General features: G+C 43.8%; 2 protein-coding genes across 2 annotated transcripts; both read left to right on the top strand.

Annotated features, from left to right (window-relative positions):
• Positions 1–8,060: 8,060 nt before the first annotated feature.
• LOC121570357 (myeloid-associated differentiation marker) lies at positions 8,061–11,201 on the top strand. Its single transcript, XM_041881813.2, has 2 exons — positions 8,061–8,769; positions 9,790–11,201. The coding sequence occupies exons 1-2, from the start codon at positions 8,503–8,505 to the stop codon at positions 10,375–10,377; spliced, it is 855 nt and encodes a 284-aa protein (XP_041737747.1). The 5' UTR covers positions 8,061–8,502; the 3' UTR covers positions 10,378–11,201.
• A 2,166-nt stretch (positions 11,202–13,367) lies between these two features.
• LOC121568772 (myeloid-associated differentiation marker homolog) lies at positions 13,368–16,792 on the top strand. Its single transcript, XM_041879190.2, has 2 exons — positions 13,368–14,361; positions 14,579–16,792. Exons 1-2 carry the CDS (start codon positions 14,152–14,154, stop codon positions 15,221–15,223), a joined length of 855 nt encoding a protein of 284 aa, XP_041735124.1. The 5' UTR covers positions 13,368–14,151; the 3' UTR covers positions 15,224–16,792.
• Positions 16,793–20,401: the final 3,609 nt, after the last annotated feature.

A 20,401-nucleotide genomic window follows, 5' to 3' on the forward strand; every position in this document is an offset into this window, starting at 1 on the left:
GTTTAATCTTCAATGCCCTTGCTGATGGAAGGAGGTTTTCACTCAAAATCTCACGATACATGGCCCCATTCATTCTTTCCTTTACACGGATCAGTCGTCCTGGTCCCTTTGCAGAAAAACAGCCCCAAAGCATGATGTTTCCACCCCCATGCTTCACAGTAGGTATGGTGTTCTTTGGATGCAACTCAGCATTCTTTGTCCTCCAAACACGACGAGTTGAGTTTTTACCAAAAAGTTATATTTTGGTTTCATCTGACCATATGACATTCTCCCAATCCTCTTCTGGATCATCCAAATGCACTCTAGCAAACTTCAGACGGGCCTGGACATGTACTGGCTTAAGCAGGGGGACACGTCTGGCACTGCTACTACTTTGCTTTGTCTTGGCCAGGTCGCAGTTGTAAATGAGAACCTGTTCTCAACTGGCTTACCTGGTTAAATAAAGGTGAAATAAAAATAAAAAAAACTGCAGGATTTGAGTCCCTGGCGGCGTAGTGTGTTACTGATGGTAGGCTTTGTTACTTTGGTCCCAGCTCTCTGCAGGTCATTCACTAGGTCCCCCCGTGTGGTTCTGGGATTTTTGCTCACCGTTCTTGTGATCATTTTGACCCCACGGGGTGAGATCTTGCGTGGAGCCCCAGATCGAGGGAGATTATCAGTGGTCTTGTATGTCTTCCATTTCCTAATAATTGCTCCCACAGTTGATTTCTTCAAACCAAGCTGCTTACCTATTGCAGATTCAGTCTTCCCAGCCTGGTGCAGGTCTACAATTTTGTTTCTGGTGTCCTTTGACAGCTCTTTGGTCTTGGCCATAGTGGAGTTTGGAGTGTGACTGTTTGAGGTTGTGGACAGGTGTCTTTTATACTGATAACAAGTTCAAACAGGTGCCATTAATACAGGTAACGAGTGGAGGACAGAGGAGCCTCTTAAAGAAGAAGTTACAGGTCTGTGAGAGCCAGAAATCTTGCTTGTTTGTAGGTGACCAAATACTTATTTTCCACCATAATTTGCAAATAAACTCATAAAAAATCCTACAATGTGATTTTCTGGATCATAGTTGACGTGTACCTATGATGAAAATTACAGGCCTCTCTCATCTTTTTAAGTGGGAGAACTTGCACAATTGGTGGCTGACTAAATACTTCCCCCCCCCACTGTACATACACAAATGTGCATGAAAATGCACTTTATTGGTGAGGAGGGAAACGCAAATGATTGTCAGCAATTTACTCAAGTCACTGTGAGTGACTGGAACCATCATTACTGTAAGGTATGCATGAGGGGGGGAGAGGGGGGAGAGAGAGGGGGAGAGAGAGACGGGGAGAGTGAAGGTGGAGGGAAAGGGGGGAGAGGGAGAGAGAGGGGGAGAGAGAGGGGAGAGAGAGAGAGGGGTGAGAGAGGGGGGAGAGGGGGGAGAGAAGTGTGTGTGCTCTCTTTCCCTGACAGAGAGAAAGAGTGACACATTATCAGGTCACAGAAGAAAGGCAGAGTGCTGTTCTATGACTCTCTTCCTCCTTCTTTCTCTCCCTCCACCTCCACAGTGTCATCCCATTACAGGAGGAAGAGAAGCGGAGATGTTTTGGCTTCCAGGGGTGGGAAAAGGGAGTGTTGCGAATGGAGAATATTCTTGATAATCCCGATGCTCCTTGGTTCTGGCTGGGTTCTTGTTATTGTAGAGGCAGACTGTGTAACAGAGGGGTGACATTATCAGTGAATGGAACCAGGAGTGTAACAGCAATCTGATGTTATGAATATATGTATGAATACAGAGTATTTCTTTGTATTGATTCTTTGCTCCTCTATGGGAATGGTGACATTGGTCATTTGTCCAACATGACAGCAGGTTCACGGCAGATGTGAATAATTTAAATCCTCCTCGACGTCCCGTTTTCAGCCCTACACTCTTCTGAGCATGTTCTCACATTAACATTACATCTGACCTTGATTGATGGAGAGAGAGAGGGATGGGGGAGAGAGAGAGACGGGGATGGAGAGAGATGCTGTACCTGATGTCTAAGCAGCCTAATTGATGGATAAATAAAGATCTAAGCAGCCTAATTGATGGTGATTTTACAGTAAGGTTTACATGAGAGAGAGAGAGAGGGGGGAGAGGGAAAGAGGGGTGGAGAGGGGGGGAGAGAGAGAGGGGGGAGAGAGAAGTCTGTGTGCTCTATTTTCCTCACAGAGAGAAAGAGTAGCACATTATCAGGTCACAGCAGACCAGCAGAGTACTGTTCTATGACTCTCTTCCTCCCTCCTTCCCTCCCTCCACCTCCACAACGTCATCCCTCACCTTATCCTCCTCACTGTCCATAGGAGACAAGTTTCCCTCCTCTTCCCTCCTCTCAAAGTTGTTATCAAATCTGTCAATTTCTAAAATCGCTGACATCCAAGACTGTCAAGTAGGGAGGAGAAGCACTGACAAAGTTTACAATGGAGGTGCCATCTCCCAACTTCAGTATGAATGGTATACATTTTTAAAAGAAGTTGACAGAGAGAGAGAGGACTGGTAACAAGAAGATTGTGCTCCCATTCTTTTACATATACAGAGGTGTCTTGGAGTCAGTGGGCCAAAATAGAGAAACTGCTATGTTGAATGCAAAACCCCATTCACACAGATAACCCACTGTAACATATTCTACAAACCCACCCAGTATGCCTGCAGGACTCTGTAATATAGTCTACAAACCCACCCAGTATGCCTGCAGGACTCTGTAACATAGTCTACAAACCCACCCAGTATGCCTGCAGGACTCTGTAGAGGTGTGTGGGAGGAATGGAGGTCACCACAGTCAGTAATGAGTTCAGAACTACAGGAAACAAGCAGAGAATCCCAGCAGATAAATAGAGGAGAGCTGTCATACACCTGATGACTGCTGCAGTGTGTGTCCTGCATGGACACTGTAGGTGGGTGTGTGGGTCACAGTGTGTAGGAGTTAGTGTGGGGTAAAGTGGAGTGTACTGCGTCACGTGTGTGTGTTTGTGTGTGTGTTGGTGTGGCAGTGTATGTCTGTCTGTGTTAGTGCTTCAGTGACAGAATACATTTTTGTGTGTGTATGTGAATGTTTATGTTGTGTATGTTGTTGCAGTTTGTGCATCAGTTATGACTGTTTCAGTGTGTAACATTAAGTGTGTGTTTCTATCATACATTGAAGTTTATGCCCATCTTTAGCCCTGTCTCTTTCCCTCTTTTTCTTCCAATCTCCCTCTCCCTCCCTCCCTCCCTCCCTCACCCACACACTCTTCTCTTCTCTCTCTCTCTCTCTCTCTCTCTCTCTCTCTCTCTCTCTCTCTCTCTCTCTCTCTCTCTCGCTCTCTTTCTCTTTCTCTTTCTCTTTCTCTTTTTCTCTCTCACACACAAGCACACACGACACATGCGTGCACACACACACAGACACACACAGACACACACAGACACACACAGACACACACAGACACACACACACACACACACACACACACACACACACACACACACACACACACACACACACACACACATACACATGACTCTGATGGAGCCAGATGTTTCCATTCTAGAACCTTCTGTGAGACAAACAGAGTTCATTACAGGAGGAAGAGAAGCGGAGATGTTTTGGCTTCCAGGGGTGGGAAGATGGAGTGTTGCGAATGGAGAATATTCCTGATAATCCCGATGCTCCTTGGTTCTGGCTGGGTTCTTGTTATTGTAGAGGCAGACTGTGTAACAGAGGGCTGATGTTATCAGTGAATGGGACAAGGAGTGTAACAGCAGTCGAATGTAATGAATACATGTATGAATATCCAGTATGAATTTGTATTAATTCTTTTCTCCTCTATGGGAATGGTGACATTGGTCATTTGTCCAATGTCACCATTGTAGGATTTTTTATGAATTTATTTGCAAATTATGGTGGAAAATAAGTATTTGGTCAATAACAAAAGTTTCTCAATACTTTGTTATATACCCTTTGTTGGCAATGACACAGGTCAAACGTTTTCTGTAAGTCTTCACAAGGTTTTCACACACTGTTGCTGGTATTTTGGCCCATTCCTCCATGCAGATCTCCTCTAGAGCAGTGATGTTTTGGGGCTGTCGCTGGGCAACACAGACTTTCAACTCCCTCCAAAGATTTTCTATGGGGTTGAGATCTGGAGACTGGCTAGGCCACTCCAGGACCTTGAAATGCTTCTTACGAAGCCACTCCTTCGTTGCCCGGGCGGTGTGTTTGGGATCATTGTCATGCTGAAAGACCCAGCCACGTTTCATCTTCAATGCCCTTGCTGATGGAAGGAGGTTTTCACTCAAAATCTCACGATACATGGCCCCATTCATTCTTTCCTTTACACGGATCAGTCGTCCTGGTCCTTTTGCAGAAAAAACAGCCCCAAAGCATGATGTTTCCACCCCCATGCTTCACAGTAGGTATGGTGTTCTTTGGATGCAACTCACCATTCTTTGTCCTCCAAACACGACGAGTTGAGTTTTTACCAAAAAGTTATATTTTGGTTTCATCTGACCATATGACATTCTCCCAATCCTCTTCTGGATCATCCAAATGCACTCTAGCAAACTTCAGACGGGCCTGGACATGTACTGGCTTAAGCAGGGGGACACGTCTGGCACTGCAGGATTTGAGTCCCTGGCGGCGTAGTGTGTTACTGATGGTAGGCTTTGTTACTTTGGTCCCAGCTCTCTGCAGGTCATTCACTAGGTCCCCCGTGTGGTTCTGGGATTTTTGCTCACCATTCTTGTGATCATTTTGACCCCACGGGGTGAGATCTTGCGTGGAGCCCCAGATCGAGGGAGATTATCAGTGGTCTTGTATGTCTTCCATTTCCTAATAATTGCTCCCACAGTTGATTTCTTCAAACCAAGCTGCTTACCTATTGCAGATTCAGTCTTCCCAGCCTGGTGCAGGTCTACAATTTTGTTTCTAGTGTCCTTTGACAGCTCTTTGGTCTTGGCCATAGTGGAGTTTGGAGTGTGACTGTTTGAGGTTGTGGACAGGTGTCTTTTATACTGATAACAAGTTCAAACAGGTGCCATTAATACAGGTAACGAGTGGAGGACAGAGGAGCCTCTTAAAGAAGAAGTTACAGGTCTGTGAGAGCCAGAAATCTTGCTTGTTTGTAGGTGACCAAATACTTATTTTCCACCATAATTTGCAAATAAACTCATTAAAAATCCTACAATGTGATTTTCAGGAAAAAAAAATCTAAATTTGTCTGTCATAGTTGACGTGTACCTATGATGAAAATTACAGGCCTCTCTCATGTTTTTAAGTGGGAGAACTTGCACAATTGGTGGCTGACTAAATACTTTTTTCCCCCACTGTAAGTTACAGGAACGCTCCAGAACAAAGTCAGAAGTTTCTATTTCAGGTCAACTCTCAAAGAGAACGTTTGGTCTCACAGCTGTCCAATGATGCTGAGATGAGTCGTGTCTGTTGGCTTTGCATCGGGTGTGTCTGTGGGCTTTGCATCGGGTGTGTCGGTGGGCTTTGCATTGGGTGTGTCTGTGGGCTTTGCATTGGGTGTGTCTGTGGGCTTTGCATCGGGTGTGTCTGTGGGCTTTGCATCGGGTGTGTTTGTGGGCTTTGCATCGGGTGTGTCTGTGGGCTTTGCATCGGGTGTGTATGTGGGCTTTGCATCGAGTCTCTGTGAGGAAAAGTGGTTGAATTCTCAAAAATAGCAAGAGACACAATCCATTATATCTTAACCTACTGTAGATGTCCATGGGGAGATTTGCCATAAAAAACACTGCATTGACCCACAGTGAATCATGTATATTGGAGTGAGCTGAATGGTATAAGTCTAATTAGCTGGATGGATTTTTTATATTTCTGAGGTATGAGAGAAGAGGGTCAGGGACGTTAAGCGAGGTGTTGTCATGTTCCTCTCCCTCCCTCCCTTTGTTATTGGACAGATCCACAGGTGGTTGGGCTCTGTTCGAGACCAGGAGTAGGGTCAAGTTGCCCCTAGACACTGATCTTTAGTTAAAACTCCACTCAAACTATCTTCTGGTATTCATCATGATTTTGCAGTGACATTATTTCATCTTGAAAGTCCAATATCTTAAACTTGACTGATGACATGCAAAACATTTTGGGACTAAAGTGGACTAATGAAACAAAAAACTAAACATCGTTTTTGTGTTGATTTTCCTTTAAGGTTATGATTGGTGGAGGGGAAGCTGATCCTAGATCTGTAACTTCACCCTGGAGTGTTCGAGACCAGAATGTCAAATGTCAACAAACACAGGACAGAGTGATGTCACTAAATGAGAAACCAACTGTGTACTACTGTCATACTTAGTGTGTCACTCTGAAAGACCTCTGAGATCCGACCAGTTCCAAAGGCGGAGCTGATTGACTATTGTCCTGTGGCGTTAAAATCAGTCGCTGTGAAGTGCCTTGAGCGCTTGATACTCACACGTCTCAGGTCTCATGTGGACAGAGCCCTTGACCCAATGCAGTTTGCATACAGGAAGAACAGATCAGTGGGGGCTGCAGTCCTGATGGTGTTGCACAGTGCCGTGACACACCTGCCTCACTCTTATGTGCTCATCCTTTTCCTGGACTTCTCCTCTGCTTTTAACTGCATGAAGCCTCACCTTGTCTGTGATAAACTCTCCCACCTACAGGTGGACCCCAGCATTACCTTGTGGGTGCTGGACTTCCTGCTGAACAGGGGGCCGTATGCCATGTTCAACAACACAACATCCCTTCTGTGTACATCCCTTCTGTGTACATCTCATGACTGGGGCAATAACCTACCGGCTCTCACAATCTCACATCAGAATTAGACGTTTATCCATGTTTCTCAAACGTGAAAAAATACGAACAACGACTACTACACCTGTCATATAGAGAGTGTGCTGACTTTTTGTTTCCTGGCCTGGTACGCTGGGCTGTCAGTGGCCAATATGGGTATCCTCAGGAGGACTGTAAACCTGGGGTCCAAGCTCTGTGGGCTGCAGTGCAGGGGGCTTCAGGGCCTCTATGATAGACAAGGCCAAGCGCATCATAAAGGACCCTACACACAATCTTACCCAATGTTTTGAGCTGCTGGCCTCCGGAAGGAGATTAAGGGTCCCACTGTTCAGCAAGAATAGGAGCAGGGCAAGTTTCATTCCATCAGCCATCAGGCTGCTGAACAGTAGGACATAGGACAGATGTAGGAAGCTGAACAGTGGGACATAGGACAGATGTAGGATGCTGAACAGTGGGACATAGGACAGATAAGGATGCTGAACAGTGGGACATAGGACAGATGTAGGATGCTGAACAGTGGGACATAGGACAGATATAGGATGCTGAACAGTGGGACATAGGACAGATATAGGATGCTGAACAGTGGGACATAGGACAGATATAGGATGCTGAACAGTGGGACATAGGACAGATGTAGGATGCTGAACAGTGGGACATAGGACAGATGTAGGATGCTGAACAGTGGGACATAGGACAGATGTAGGATGCTGAACAGTGGGACATAGGACAGATATAGGATGCTGAACAGTGGGACATAGGACAGATATAGGATGCTGAACAGTGGGACATAGGACAGATGTAGGATGCTGAACAGTGGGACATAGGACAGATGCAGGCACAATACATGGTCGGACAGTAGGCCGCAGAGACTTTGAATATGTGAAAATGTAAATGTGTGTGTTGTGTGCTAACTTTCCAGTGTTTCTGTACTGCATGTAATATCTTGTGTTGTGTTTGTGTATTTGTATGCTGACGTCAAGAAATGAATGTAACTGGACAATAAAGTATATCGTATCGTATACATTATACAGTAGGCGACAGTACATGGTATGATACACAGCAAGATCAGCTCAGTATATTTACTACTTAAATGACTAAGGTATTATTCACTTTTACTGATAAGAAAAGGGTGACCGACTACACCCTATTTCATGAGCACACAGCATTGACATCCGGGGCTTGACACACACACACGCACACACACGCACACACACACACCTGATGACCATTTGAGGAAGTCCTGTTAAGGTAGTAGAGGTAGTGGCAGGCAGTCTACGCCCTTCTCTGCATTCCTAATGTGGCCCTGTGAGAGTAGTCCAGACTTTACAGAGGATCACATACAGGAGGATCACATACAGGAGGATCACATACAGGAGGATCACATACAGGAGGATCACATACAGGAGGAGAATATAGATCAGATCGGAAGAAGGAAGCCTGAAGAGACTGACAGAGAGTGTCAGAGAGAGGTGTGAGAGAGAAAGAAGTAGAGAAATATTTGTTTTTGAGTCAAGTCAGGGAGAGGGGCAGGGAGAGCTCAGAGAGAGAGAGAGAGCTGTCCAAGGAAGTGGAAGAATATCGTAGTACTGACTGTTTCTGAATAGGACCAAAGAGATCGACAGGGGAAAAAAAACATTGGTGAGAAAACAAAAAACAGCCATCTACAGTCGTTTTCAGTAGGTTAAAGGGTATAACCGCCTTACCGTACCGTACACGACACCCGGATCTGACTAGAACTAGCATCGCCATGGTGACCCTGGACACGCGTACCCTGACGGTGCCTGTGGGCATCGTGAGAATGCTGGAGGTGGTCCTCACCTGTATCTCCTTCAGCCTGGTGGCCTCGGTGGGTCACTTCAGCTCATCCTACTGGGCCTGGTGCATGTTCACCTGGGTCTTCTGTTGCTTTGTCACCCTCCTCATCCTCATCATGGAGTTCACCACCCTCCATGCCCGTGTACCCGTCTCCTGGGACGACTTCACCACCGCCTTCGCCATGCTGGCCACGCTCATGGTGGGTAACGCCCACGCCGTCTTCTGTCTGTGAGTTAGACCAGAAGGGGTAGAATCAAGATCACATACCTACGTATTAGTGTCAATGTGTGAGAGTTACATTAGAGACAATATAGGCATTCAAAACTAGAGAAGAGATGGTTGTGTGTAGTTTACTTTTGTGTAACTGTAAATCAATGAATAGGACATTTTGGGGAGATTACACATCAATCTTCCCTGCGATAGACTAGACTCCTGTCGAGGAGGTGTACTTGTACATCACACTGCTTCATGCTTCAGAAACAGGAGTTAGGTTCCTGCCCTATGGGCTGTTCTGGCTGAGACAAGGCTACTTACTTTTTTACATGTATATAATGCACTTATCTAGAGTGAGGATCCAGCACTGGACCTTGGACAGCCAGTTGTTGTTATCATACTGTACATGAACACAGTGGTTAAATGAAACATGCAATATTTTAGTACCACTTAGAGTTGTTGGTCGATCCAATAATGGAAGCAATTGCTAGTCGTGTCTGTAAATTTACTTTCACACTAATTGCAAATGAACTTAAACTGAGACATACATGCCAGCAGATACCGATGTATCAATAGTAATTTCTAATTGCTACTTCCACTGAACTAGAACGAGTTATTGATCAAGTGATGATTTCATCTTCAGTATGTTACAACAGCAAGGCAGCTAATCTATCTTTGGCTCTTGTGTAGTCCATACATCACCTCTCTAGTCAGATCAGTGAGGAAATTAGATAAATGCAATAAAAGGAAAGGTTTTAACCCTTGAGGAGTGCGTTGGAGTTTGTGTAGCTTTGCCAACATTTTGGGATGATTTATTGAGTAGGAGCTACATTGGTAGTAGATGAAGTGGAGGTAAAAGGTGACACCCATAGCACTTTGACAACTTTAATGGGTAAATGAAGTCCACTGACATTCCATGTTATTGCCTTTAAACTCCGATGTTGTCATCCTATTCCATTGTTGTTATTCATCCATCATCATCATCCATTGTCTTGGGCTTTAACAGGTGCTGGCTGCCTCCATCATCTACCCCACCTTCTTCACCTGTGTCTCCTGCGGGAAGCAGATCGCTGCCACCGTCACTTCCTGCCTGGCCTTCATCTTGTACGCCACGGAGGTGGGCCTGACCCGGGCCAAACCCGGCGAGATCAGCGGCTTCCTCTCCACCGTCCCAGGCCTCCTCAAGGTCCTCGAGGCCTTCGTGGCCTGCATCATCTTCATCTCGCTGGACCACCGCCTCTACTCGCAGTTTCCAGGGCTCCAGTGGTGCGTGGCGGTCTATTCGCTATGTTTCATCTTCGCCCTCATCATCATCCTCTTTACTATCTGCCGCCTGCTGTCGCTCTTCCCGTTCCCGTTCGACAAGGTGCTGACGGGCTACAACGTGCTGGCCGTGCTGATGTACATGACGTGCGTGGTGATATGGCCTCTCTATAGCTTCCAGAACAACCACAGCAGACCCAGCGGGTGTGGCCGCTCCTGCGACTGGGATAACCAGGTCGTAGTGGCATTCATGACCTGTTTCAACCTTGTGGTTTACATCGTGGACACGGTCTACTCTTTCAGGCTGGTGTTCTTCGTCACCCCGGCATAGGTCAAAGGTCAAAGGTCACCCACCTTATCCAACCTGAGCACTGGCCCTGAAACACAGTGCCGGATCTTAAACGATAGACTGAACTTTGCTTTTGTATGAATACAGCTAACTGTAACCATGCTGTTTTTTTGGAACACTCATGCGTATTGATAGAATGTTTCTGTATGGTGGATAATAACCGTTTTACTTGGCAAGATTAAATTTTTTGTGAATGATAATGCTTCATCATGCATAAAATGGGGTTATAATTCTGCTAGCAATTCACAAACCATGAGGTGGATAAGAATGTTCTGGAATGCTTGGATCCGTACGTAGATTCAACTTATATTTTTTCTTCCCATCTCATGTCTTTAAACTACACATGGAACCATGCAGTGCACCCTATTCAGTCCACATGGGCTGTAATCAAAAGCAAATAGAAAGATCAAAGAGCTGTTCATGATATGTTCATTTTCTTCTCTTATTCTGTTCTCCTTGATTCATTCAATTCAGCGTTAACCCCTGATAAGTGACAACTGCATAGCTGATCATTGTTTTTACTGATTTGACAGCTCCAACGCAGTTACACCTTCGTCATGGCCAAAAAACTAACAGATCTGCTATGCAGTTGTCGGTTATCACGGGTTAACGCTGAACTGATTGAATCTAGGACCTAATCTAATCTTGACAAACACACAGTCCAGACAGATATGACAGAATTCAGCTCAAACATGAATCTGAATAGGTACACATAACTATTGACATTTGAAAATTTTGCTGAAATGTGACTAAATTGTTTTAATGTTATATAACAATAAAATAAAGAAAACATTTGCTTAAAAGTCCATAAGAATCATATTTTATTTATTTATTTACTGTAACACCTATTCTGTTTCTACAACACTGGGAAAGGACATTTAGCAATGCTCCCTTCCTCTCCCTGTTTGCTAGGGTGTGTCTGCTATGAGAGGCCCATTGGATGAAATGCCGTGGGATGTCGAGGTCCGGCCCTGGGCTTTGCTTTCATGTCTCTTTCTGTGTTTACTGAGTGCGGAGGGGAAGCCGAGAGCGAGATAAGTCTCAACCACACTCCGCTCCGTCCCACCTGGATGACATCACTCTCTTACACAATCCCTCACGGTCCGTGGCTTACCACAGATTTGATTTGATAGGGAACGTATTGGGCCATTCTGAGGCTGCAAAACGAATTATTATTTATAAAAAGACAGCAGAATAATTGCGGTTCCTGATCTGTTTATGGTAATGATGTCAAGGTCTTCAATGTCCACACTTTGTTTTGTGATACATATGGCAGGGGTTATTCCTTCCTTGAAAAGAGAAATTAAGTTAAGTGACGAATGAAGAATCATTGTTCCAAAACAAAAGCCAGCAGAATGATGGAGGTTCCTGATGTGATTATGGTAATGAAGTCAAGGTATTTTATGTCCACATCTTTTTGTCTGTCATGTTACCTTTGACAGGGATTATTGATTTATTCAAAAGATAAATGAAGTTATGTTGCTGCTGTCTCCTTGGCACAGATCAAGAGGGAGGTAAAAGTGAAAGATGGATGAGGCAGAGAGAGAGAGGGAGAAGTGAGAGTGGGAGAGAAAGAGAGAGAGAGAGAGAGAGAGAGATAGAGAGAGAGAGAGAGAGAGAGAGAGAGAGAGAGAGAGAGAGAGAGAGAGAGAGAGAGAAGAGGGACAGAGAGAGGAGTATATAGAGAGAGGAGCAGGGAAAAGAAGGATATGAGGGTATAAAACAATAGAGAGAGAGCTAGGCAATGCACCAACAATATTTAGTGGCACCAGGGAATCCAAATCTAATGCATTTTGTAAGTGATTCAAAAAATCTGGTGCGTTAAATTAAAAGTTGGTATGGTACACTCTGAGCTTGGGCAGTAGTATGCATATTGTATTAGCTTTATCAACCAGAACACTATTCGATTTCTATTATCAGTGGAAACAGAATAGCGCTTCTACAAATTATTTGCCTACCACTCCTCCCCCTTCCCTGCCTCTCTTTCTCTCCCTTTCTCAAGAACATGGATGAGGACATCAGTCAATAGCTGTCAAGTGTCAAAAAAGGACTTCAGTCAAGTTAGGAACACTGAATTGAACAAACGTGAGGTTACTTACACAAGCATGGGTTTCCCTGTTTGGGGGATGTGCATTTGGACCAGAGCTGGGTTCAAATAGTATCTGAAATCTTTCAAATACTTTAGCTGTGCTTGATTGAGCTTACCTGACACAATGTATCCAATAGAATAGTCCCAAAGGTTCAAACCCCACCCATCTGGCTTTCCAAGCAGACTCAATCAAATGCTCAAAGTATTTGAAAGATTTCAAATCTTACTTGAACCCAGGTCTGATATGGTCCCACTCCCAGGGATGGGGTTTGTATTGAAGTTCACCTTAGACAGAGACCAGAGTCCAGTATGTGTGGTGTGGGCGAGCCAGATAAGACTGGACCGGCGTCCAATGAGCTCCTTGAATCTGGGTCGTAAAACGTGCAATAAATCCAAGAGAGGGCAGGATACACCATAGAAATAAAATGAACAGAATGGGCTTGGAGCCTCTAAACTCATCGGTACACTCGCAATGGCTGCCTGGTATTGTGATGCAATTATTTCCATGGTAATGTAAAATGTTCATTCCAATGATGCTAAGTGATGTTGCTCGTGCAATGAAATGTTTATTTTTTTAAATGTCAGTTGATTTCACAAATCACAGCACAGATTGGTACACTTCCTGCTTTTACTTCTTGCTTTGCTCCTATGGGCTATGTCGAAAAAATAAAGGTTAAGACAATGTAACAATTCCATGCTGAGTGTTTGAAAATAAACACATCCATTGGACCAGTGCAGTTGCTGATTCTACAGTATTAGCATTGAAAACATGACCAGCGGTCGGGAAATCCTGTAATGAAGTGGCTGTAGATCATTTAAAAAACATTAAAATGACTAGAATGACAGTAAAACAGTTATGCTATTTGTTTGCTGAGTAGTTAGCTGAAATTCACTACGATTGTAGTTATTTTCCACTTTGTTGGTGAACTTTCTGTACTGCTACCATTCTCTCCCAGTCATTTTCATTCCGGCGCTGGTCCAATGAATTTGTTTATTTTAGAACGTTTCTGCATTTAATAATTAAGCTGTCTTAACCTTTGTTATCTTCAACCTAGCCTATGGGTACACTCACAATGGCCGACAGTCCACGCATTATGCCATCATCGACATGAATGGGGAGGCCTGTTCTATTCATTCTATTTCTATGGGATACACACCATCATAAACACGGGAGGAGTTTTGCTCTACACAGGCATGCTCTGGTCTCTACAGCATGAGGAAGGAGACTTGGATAAGGCAGGAACAAGAGAAGGTCTTACCTCTCTTGGAATTGTATTGCTTTACTATAAGGTCCTTACTCAGCAGGGGAATGCACATAGAGTAAAAGACGGAAGGAGAGAGAGGAGTGGAGATGTCAAGGTGACACAGTGGAGAGAAGAGAGTGACACAGCAGAAAATTACTGGGTGAGCTTTCATTAAGAGGAGAATATAATACTTTAAGAGGGCAACAGTAATTGATCACAATTAATAGAATCAGTAATTAATTCAAACGTGAAATACGTGCATTTGCTAAAAGCGAGCAAAGGAGAGAGACAGAAAGAAGAACATTAGCCAGATGAAAGAGAGAGGAAAAATAGACACTTTAGCTAAACAAAAAAGTCAAGGAACCCTTGGTGAGTGAACAGTCACGCAGGGTCCCTAGATAGATCATTCAATCGTATCTCATCATGGTGAACCTGGACCTGAGGTCTCTCACCCTGCCGGTGGGCATCATCCGTATGGTGGAGGTGGTCCTCACCTGTATCTCCTTCAGTCTGGTGGCCTCGGCAGGCCATGTGCTCTCCACACACTGGGCCTGGTGCATGTTCACCTGGTGCTTCTGCTGCTTCTTCTCCCTCTTCATCCTCATCATGGAGTTCACCCGCTTCAGCGCCAAGGTGGGGGATGTTTACTGTCTGGATTTGATGGAATAGATTGGTGGGAGGTGAATTTGTAGCTTACGTGTATCGTTTCATACCTGTCTTATATCTTTCTAATATGTATTTCTATTGTAAAGCAGTAGTAGATGTAGTTGCAAGTTTTTCAGGAAAACACATTTTTCAGGAAAACTCTTGGCCCTAGAAATAACCTTAATGATTTCCTCATCATCTCAAGGTGCCCATCTCCTGGGATGACTTCACCACGGCCTTCGCCATGCTAGCCACACTAATGTGTTTCACCTCCTCCATCATCTACCCCACCTTCTTCACCTGCCCCACCTGCTACCACCAGATCGCCGCCACTGTCATCTCCATACTCTGTTTCGGAGTGTACGTCAGCGAGGTGGTGTTGGCCCGCCTCCGGCCCGGCGGTGAGATCAGTGGCTTCCTGTCCACTGTCCCGGGCCTCCTCAAGATACTAGAGACTCTGGTGGCTTGTATTATCTTCACGTCGCTGGATCCGGCAAGGTTTTCGTTGTACCCGGGACTGCAGTGGTGCGTGGCAGTTTATTCCCTCTGCTTCATCTTCGCACTCGTCATCATCTTCCTCACTGTCAGTCAGCTGCTGTCGCTCTTTCCCTTCTCGTTCGACAAACTACTCACGGTCTATAACATTCTGGCCACGGTGATGTACATGACCGCCATGGTCATCTGGCCGCTGTACGGTTTCGAGAGCAACCCCCGGCCCGTTCCGTGTTCCCACTGCTCCTGGGACGATCTGGTTGTGGTGACGTTCATGACCGTGATCAACCTGGTGATCTATATTTTGGATACGATCTACTCGATAAAGGTGGTCTTCTTCACACGGGATGAGGAATAGGCCAGATTCTCAGGAACCTTCACTCCAACTTCTCCAGAACCGGTCAACGACTGAGTACAACTCGCACACTATCATATTGCATGGAGAAAAACTGTTTACTGAATAAGAAACTCCAGCACATTGGTGATCTTTATTCTCCAAATATGGTTGAAAAGATCCATTACATTTCTAGAGAATGAAGAGTTTCTTTTCAAATCGATGACTGAGAGCTTGAAAGAAGAACATTTGCAGAACGTTGGCAGAACATTTGCTGACGTCTTTTGCCTCAGACATGTGGAAAATATTAAGTTATTCCTATGACACTGTAAATTAACTCATTGCGGATGAGGAATCTACAGGCAAGGACACACTGTTTACCACTTGCAGCTATTAAAGGGTGCAGTAATAGGCTGAGTTAATGATTGATCGTATCGACGTCATATAAATAAAAATTACAGAACTTTGGATCCCGAAGCAAATATCACATTAATGTCTAATCTGGCAACATGGTGTCACAAAGTCACCTGGCTTCTTCTAAATCTACTGTATGTGTAACCGTTCTGTAGAGCCAAATGCACTAGCGGCACTATAGATTCTGTGAATTACAAAGGATTTGTGATCTTATATTCATGTTCATCATTTCTTTCTCGGTTGTTTGACATGTTCTCGTGTTGTTCTGCTAGTTGGCTCACTGACTGCCAGATAGTTGATTAGCTGCTGAAGTGCCATGTGGACTGCACACTAAAAAGAAACGGTTCTATATAGTGCCAAATAAGTTTGTGACAGGACAGGAGACCTTCTCCATTCAAGTGTACCATCTTTCAGATGCAGACAAAGGGTGCATTCAAAATGTCCAGTAGTGCACTATATAGGGAATAGGGTGCCATTTTGGAGGCATACATAGAGAATTAATTCTGTCCGCTTTTGAATGGGCTTGACGATTGTATCATCAAATTCATGAAAACAAAGTCATATAAGATATTACAAAAATAGTGTTTGTGAATTAATTTATTTTTGCCAGATGCCTTTCATTACGTTTTTGCGCTGAAGAAAATTGCGCTACGTTTTGCCTATTGAAGACCATTCAAAAAGCCTATAAAATTCAAAAACTACAATGCTACTTGCCGCGTCACTTGCATAGAGTATATCAGTGAATGACAACCAAAATCTACGGCTACATGCTAACAATAGAGATGTGTGAGTGATTAATGACACACATTAACGTTTGTTCCCTTCCACCTCACTGTGTGGCTGAACTAGAGAGTGCTGGACAAGGGCTGTGCAACGCAAACAAATGTTCAGATAGAAATAGATTGTGTAAAACGTATCATTAAGAAAAGGGAATCGTGTCAGCTCTTTTCATTCTCTATCCGCAACAGTCCGACTGGTTCACGTCATTCGTTACACCCCCTGGTGTGATCATATTAATCATTACCCAAAGGTTGTGTTGATGTGGGTTGCTAGGCTGTGTTGCCATGTGTAGTTTATGACTCAATAACAATAGTCCTACTGACATGATCAACGTAACCAACTTGAAAATAGCAGAAGTGATATTGTATTTTGTACAATAAAAATAAGTGACAGATTTCACGGTTGTAACTTCTGTCTGCTGAAGCGTGAGCTAAATAATGGCTTAATCATATGACTGAGGAGAAAGAATTCTCTCATCAGACTCTCATTGTACTTCTGAAAAGTTTCATTAAGTTAAAAATTTGAAGTATAAACCAGTCTGGAGAGAAGATAGATTTTTGAATATACTGTATGAATACTTAGCTGCCATTAGAGAGAAAAGGGCTTGTCCTTGCAGCACTGTCTATTGTCAAATCAACATGTATTTGTCATATGCACAGGATTCAGTGAAGTGTACACAGTACAATGAAATGCTTGCAAGCTCTCCTCTCAACTATTGTTGTTCTTCTAAACCGACAAAGACTGAGTTTTTTTCTGTTGCTGCTGTGTTTGAGCCGCTACAGTAAGTTTACATGCAAAATGTTGGGGAAGTGAGGTTTTGTGGTTTGTGCATATTTGACCTACCGGGCTTTGAATTCTCTACCTTGGATAATTTAATTTAAAAAGGGTAAACAGAAGGCTATTCCGAATGAGAAAGAGCAGGTAATATTCCTAGGAAGTAAAAAGTTAGCAAAACTATGAGGTATTTAAGTGGGGACTGAAGACTTACGATTTATGGATACAGTTAATATCTCATAACTATGGACACACGTTCAAGGTGGATACTTGGACTTCAGATATGAAAACAAAGTAGAAAGTATTTCAAAGAAAATGTTCACTGAAAAGTTGATTTATTTATTTATTTTTTACATATCTATTTCTTTAGAAATGAGATCATGTTCATAATACATGCCAGTCAAACAACTGGGCCTGCAGCCAAGCACCAAGAGTCAGTGGCAGCCAATAAATGATGATATATATATCAGACCTGCCTGCAGACTCTTTCAAGAGAGCAATTTAAGCTAAATGTGGTGCCATATTTCCTCTGGCCTCTCTAACTCTCCTCTTTGGTCCGTCATGAGTTTTGAGCATACTTGTCAATGGAGACTTGTTTCATGTATACATTACGCTGTGGACAGCAGCTTGAATCTGATACCTCCATGGGACCAGGTTGATGCGAATAAATTGAGCTTTGTGTCTGGAATTCTCTTTGTCTCTCTCGGAGTCTGGTTGGAGGCATGTGTGCAAAGAACAAACCTTGTCTTTCCAAAATGTCTACTTTTTAGGAATTGTTTTCAGATCTAATATCATAGAGTCTTGGAAGTTGACATGGTGTTTCGGATTATTTTAATTTATCCTTGAGTCATAAAACATTTACAACATATGCAGGGCAATAACTACTTTAAATGTATGTAAAATAATCAAAATCGACAAAAATGGAAATACTTGGTTTTTCAGGACTGCCCTTGGTGTATATGGATAGACTCATGCTGAGGCATTGTACATGGGTAAGGGAGTTGCCTGGACCTTTGGACACAAAGGAGGTCATAGGTTGAGAGTAAGCTGACCGTCTCTTGCTGCCTCTGTGTTCTGAGTGAACCTGTCCAGTATAATCAGGGTTGGGGAGTAACGGATTACATGTAATCTGTTACATATAATCCATATGCACATATTACATGTAACGGATTACAAAAAACTGTAATCAGTTACGTTATCAGCACAATTATTGTAATCAGATTAATGATATTCAAATCAGCAATGAAAAAAGGTGCAAATTTAAGTTTTGATCTGCCCGAGCGAGTCTGACCACAAGCCAGAGACCACTATGATGACACACCAAATGCATTTTATAGATCGTGGGAAAAGAGCAGGAATAGGCTTTTGTAGGCTACAGTCCAAGCTATGTCTTCCAATGGGTGCGACTGCTGTCGGAATGCAAAGATGATACATCCAATTTGACTACAGCTCAGCGTTCAACACCATTGTGCCCACCTTCACTACGCTAAGGACCATGTGATTAAACACAACCCTCTGAAACTGGATCCTGGACTTCCTGACCAGCTGCCCCCAGGTGGTGAGGGTAGGCAACAAAACATCTGCCATGCTGACTCTTAACACAGGGCTGATTGTGGACTACAGGAAACGGAGGGCCGAGCAGGCCCCCATCCACATCGACGGGGCTGTTGTGGAGCAGGTCTAAAAAGATTTGGCATGGGCCCTCAGATCCTCAAAAAGTTATATAGCTGCACCATTGAGAGCATCTTGACTGGCTGCATCACCGCTTGGTATGGCAACTGCTTGGCATTCGACCGCAAGGCGCTACAGAGGGTAGTGCGTACGGCCCAGTACATCACTGGGGCCGATCTCCCTGCCATCCAGGACCTCTATACCAAGCGGTGTCAGAGGAAGGCCTTAAAAATTGTCAATGACTCCTGCCACCCAAGTTATAGACTGTTCTCTCTGCTACCGCATGGCAAGCGGCACCAATGCACCAAGTCTGGAACCAACAGGACCCTGAACAGCTTCTACCCCCAAGCTATAAGACTGCTAAATAGTTAGTTAAATAGTTAACCAATAGCTACCTGGAATATCTGCATTGACCCTTTTTGCACTAACTTTTTTGACTCATCCCATACTCTGCTGTTACTGTTTATTATCTATCCTGTTGCCTAGTCACTTTATCCCTACCTATATGTACATATCTACCTCAATTACCTCGTACCCCTGCACATCGACTCGGTACTGGTACCCCGTATATATAGCCAAGTTATCATTGTATATTTATTCCTTGTGTTATTATTTTTAAATGTTCTACTGTTTCTCTTTTTTTCTCTCTGCATTGTTGGGAAGGGGTGTAGTGTCGAGTCAATGCTGGCAATTATTGCTGTGAAACAAAGAGTCCGCTTAGGCTGTACTTTGATTATAAGTTTTATTCATATCACAAGATTTCAGCATAAGTTTACAGGTGTCCAGATCACCCGGAGAGCAGTGTCCTCGAATTGTAATGTCTGCTCTAACCGCTTCTTCGTTTAAACCCAGTATATATAATCTTCCCCAAAATATGGGTGGCTCCCTCTACTGTCCAATCCCCTGTCTACAACACACTGACTTCTCTGTCCCATCCGGGGTGTCACACTAAAACAATTCCTTCTGACACGAAATAAACATCATCTCAGGTTCCACTTAAAAACATTAGCAAAGTCATAATCTTAATACACTACAGGGGCCCGTAAGTAAGCATTTCACTGTTAGTCTACACCTGTTGTTTATGAAGCATTCTTTTCTTTTATTCATTTAGCTATTTGCGGCTTAAAGATTGCGGTTGTTTTGTATGGCTGTTCACAAATGTATATGTGCATTTTAACCTATTAATGGTTGAATTGAAGAAGTTTAAGCTGCCTATCAATCATTGTTATGGCGACCAGTGGACAGCCAGTGAAAAATGCGCTCTTGCAACAGCTGCATAGTGCGGATCCCAGCCTATGGAATAAACGTTTGAGGGAGTTCCTCTCTTCTAAACTCCTCCGTGGTATTTTGCGTCACATACTGTCAGTTTAATTTACGAAGACCACAAGTGGGGCTTTTGTTGCTCAATCTTATTCGTGCTGATTCAAAAATAATATTCCTAGGTCTAACGGATACATGCTCAAACTCGCGCATGCACTTTTGAGGGACTTAAACAGCTGCAAATGATTAAGATATCAAAGTGTCACCAACAAAAATGTAAACAATAGGCCTATAGCAAATGCA

This window comes from Coregonus clupeaformis, chromosome 7 (assembly GCF_020615455.1).
Source record: "Coregonus clupeaformis isolate EN_2021a chromosome 7, ASM2061545v1, whole genome shotgun sequence".
NCBI lineage: Eukaryota > Metazoa > Chordata > Actinopteri > Salmoniformes > Salmonidae > Coregonus > Coregonus clupeaformis.

Coding starts and splice junctions, on each gene's coding strand:
- LOC121570357 (XM_041881813.2), top strand. CDS start 8,503: ATGGTGACCCTGGACACGCGTACCCTGACGGTGCCTGTGGGCATCGTG. Junction 8,770..9,789: donor CCATGCTGGCCACGCTCATG/GTGGGTAACGCC, acceptor GGGCTTTAACAG/GTGCTGGCTGCCTCCATCAT.
- LOC121568772 (XM_041879190.2), top strand. CDS start 14,152: ATGGTGAACCTGGACCTGAGGTCTCTCACCCTGCCGGTGGGCATCATC. Junction 14,362..14,578: donor TCACCCGCTTCAGCGCCAAG/GTGGGGGATGTT, acceptor CATCATCTCAAG/GTGCCCATCTCCTGGGATGA.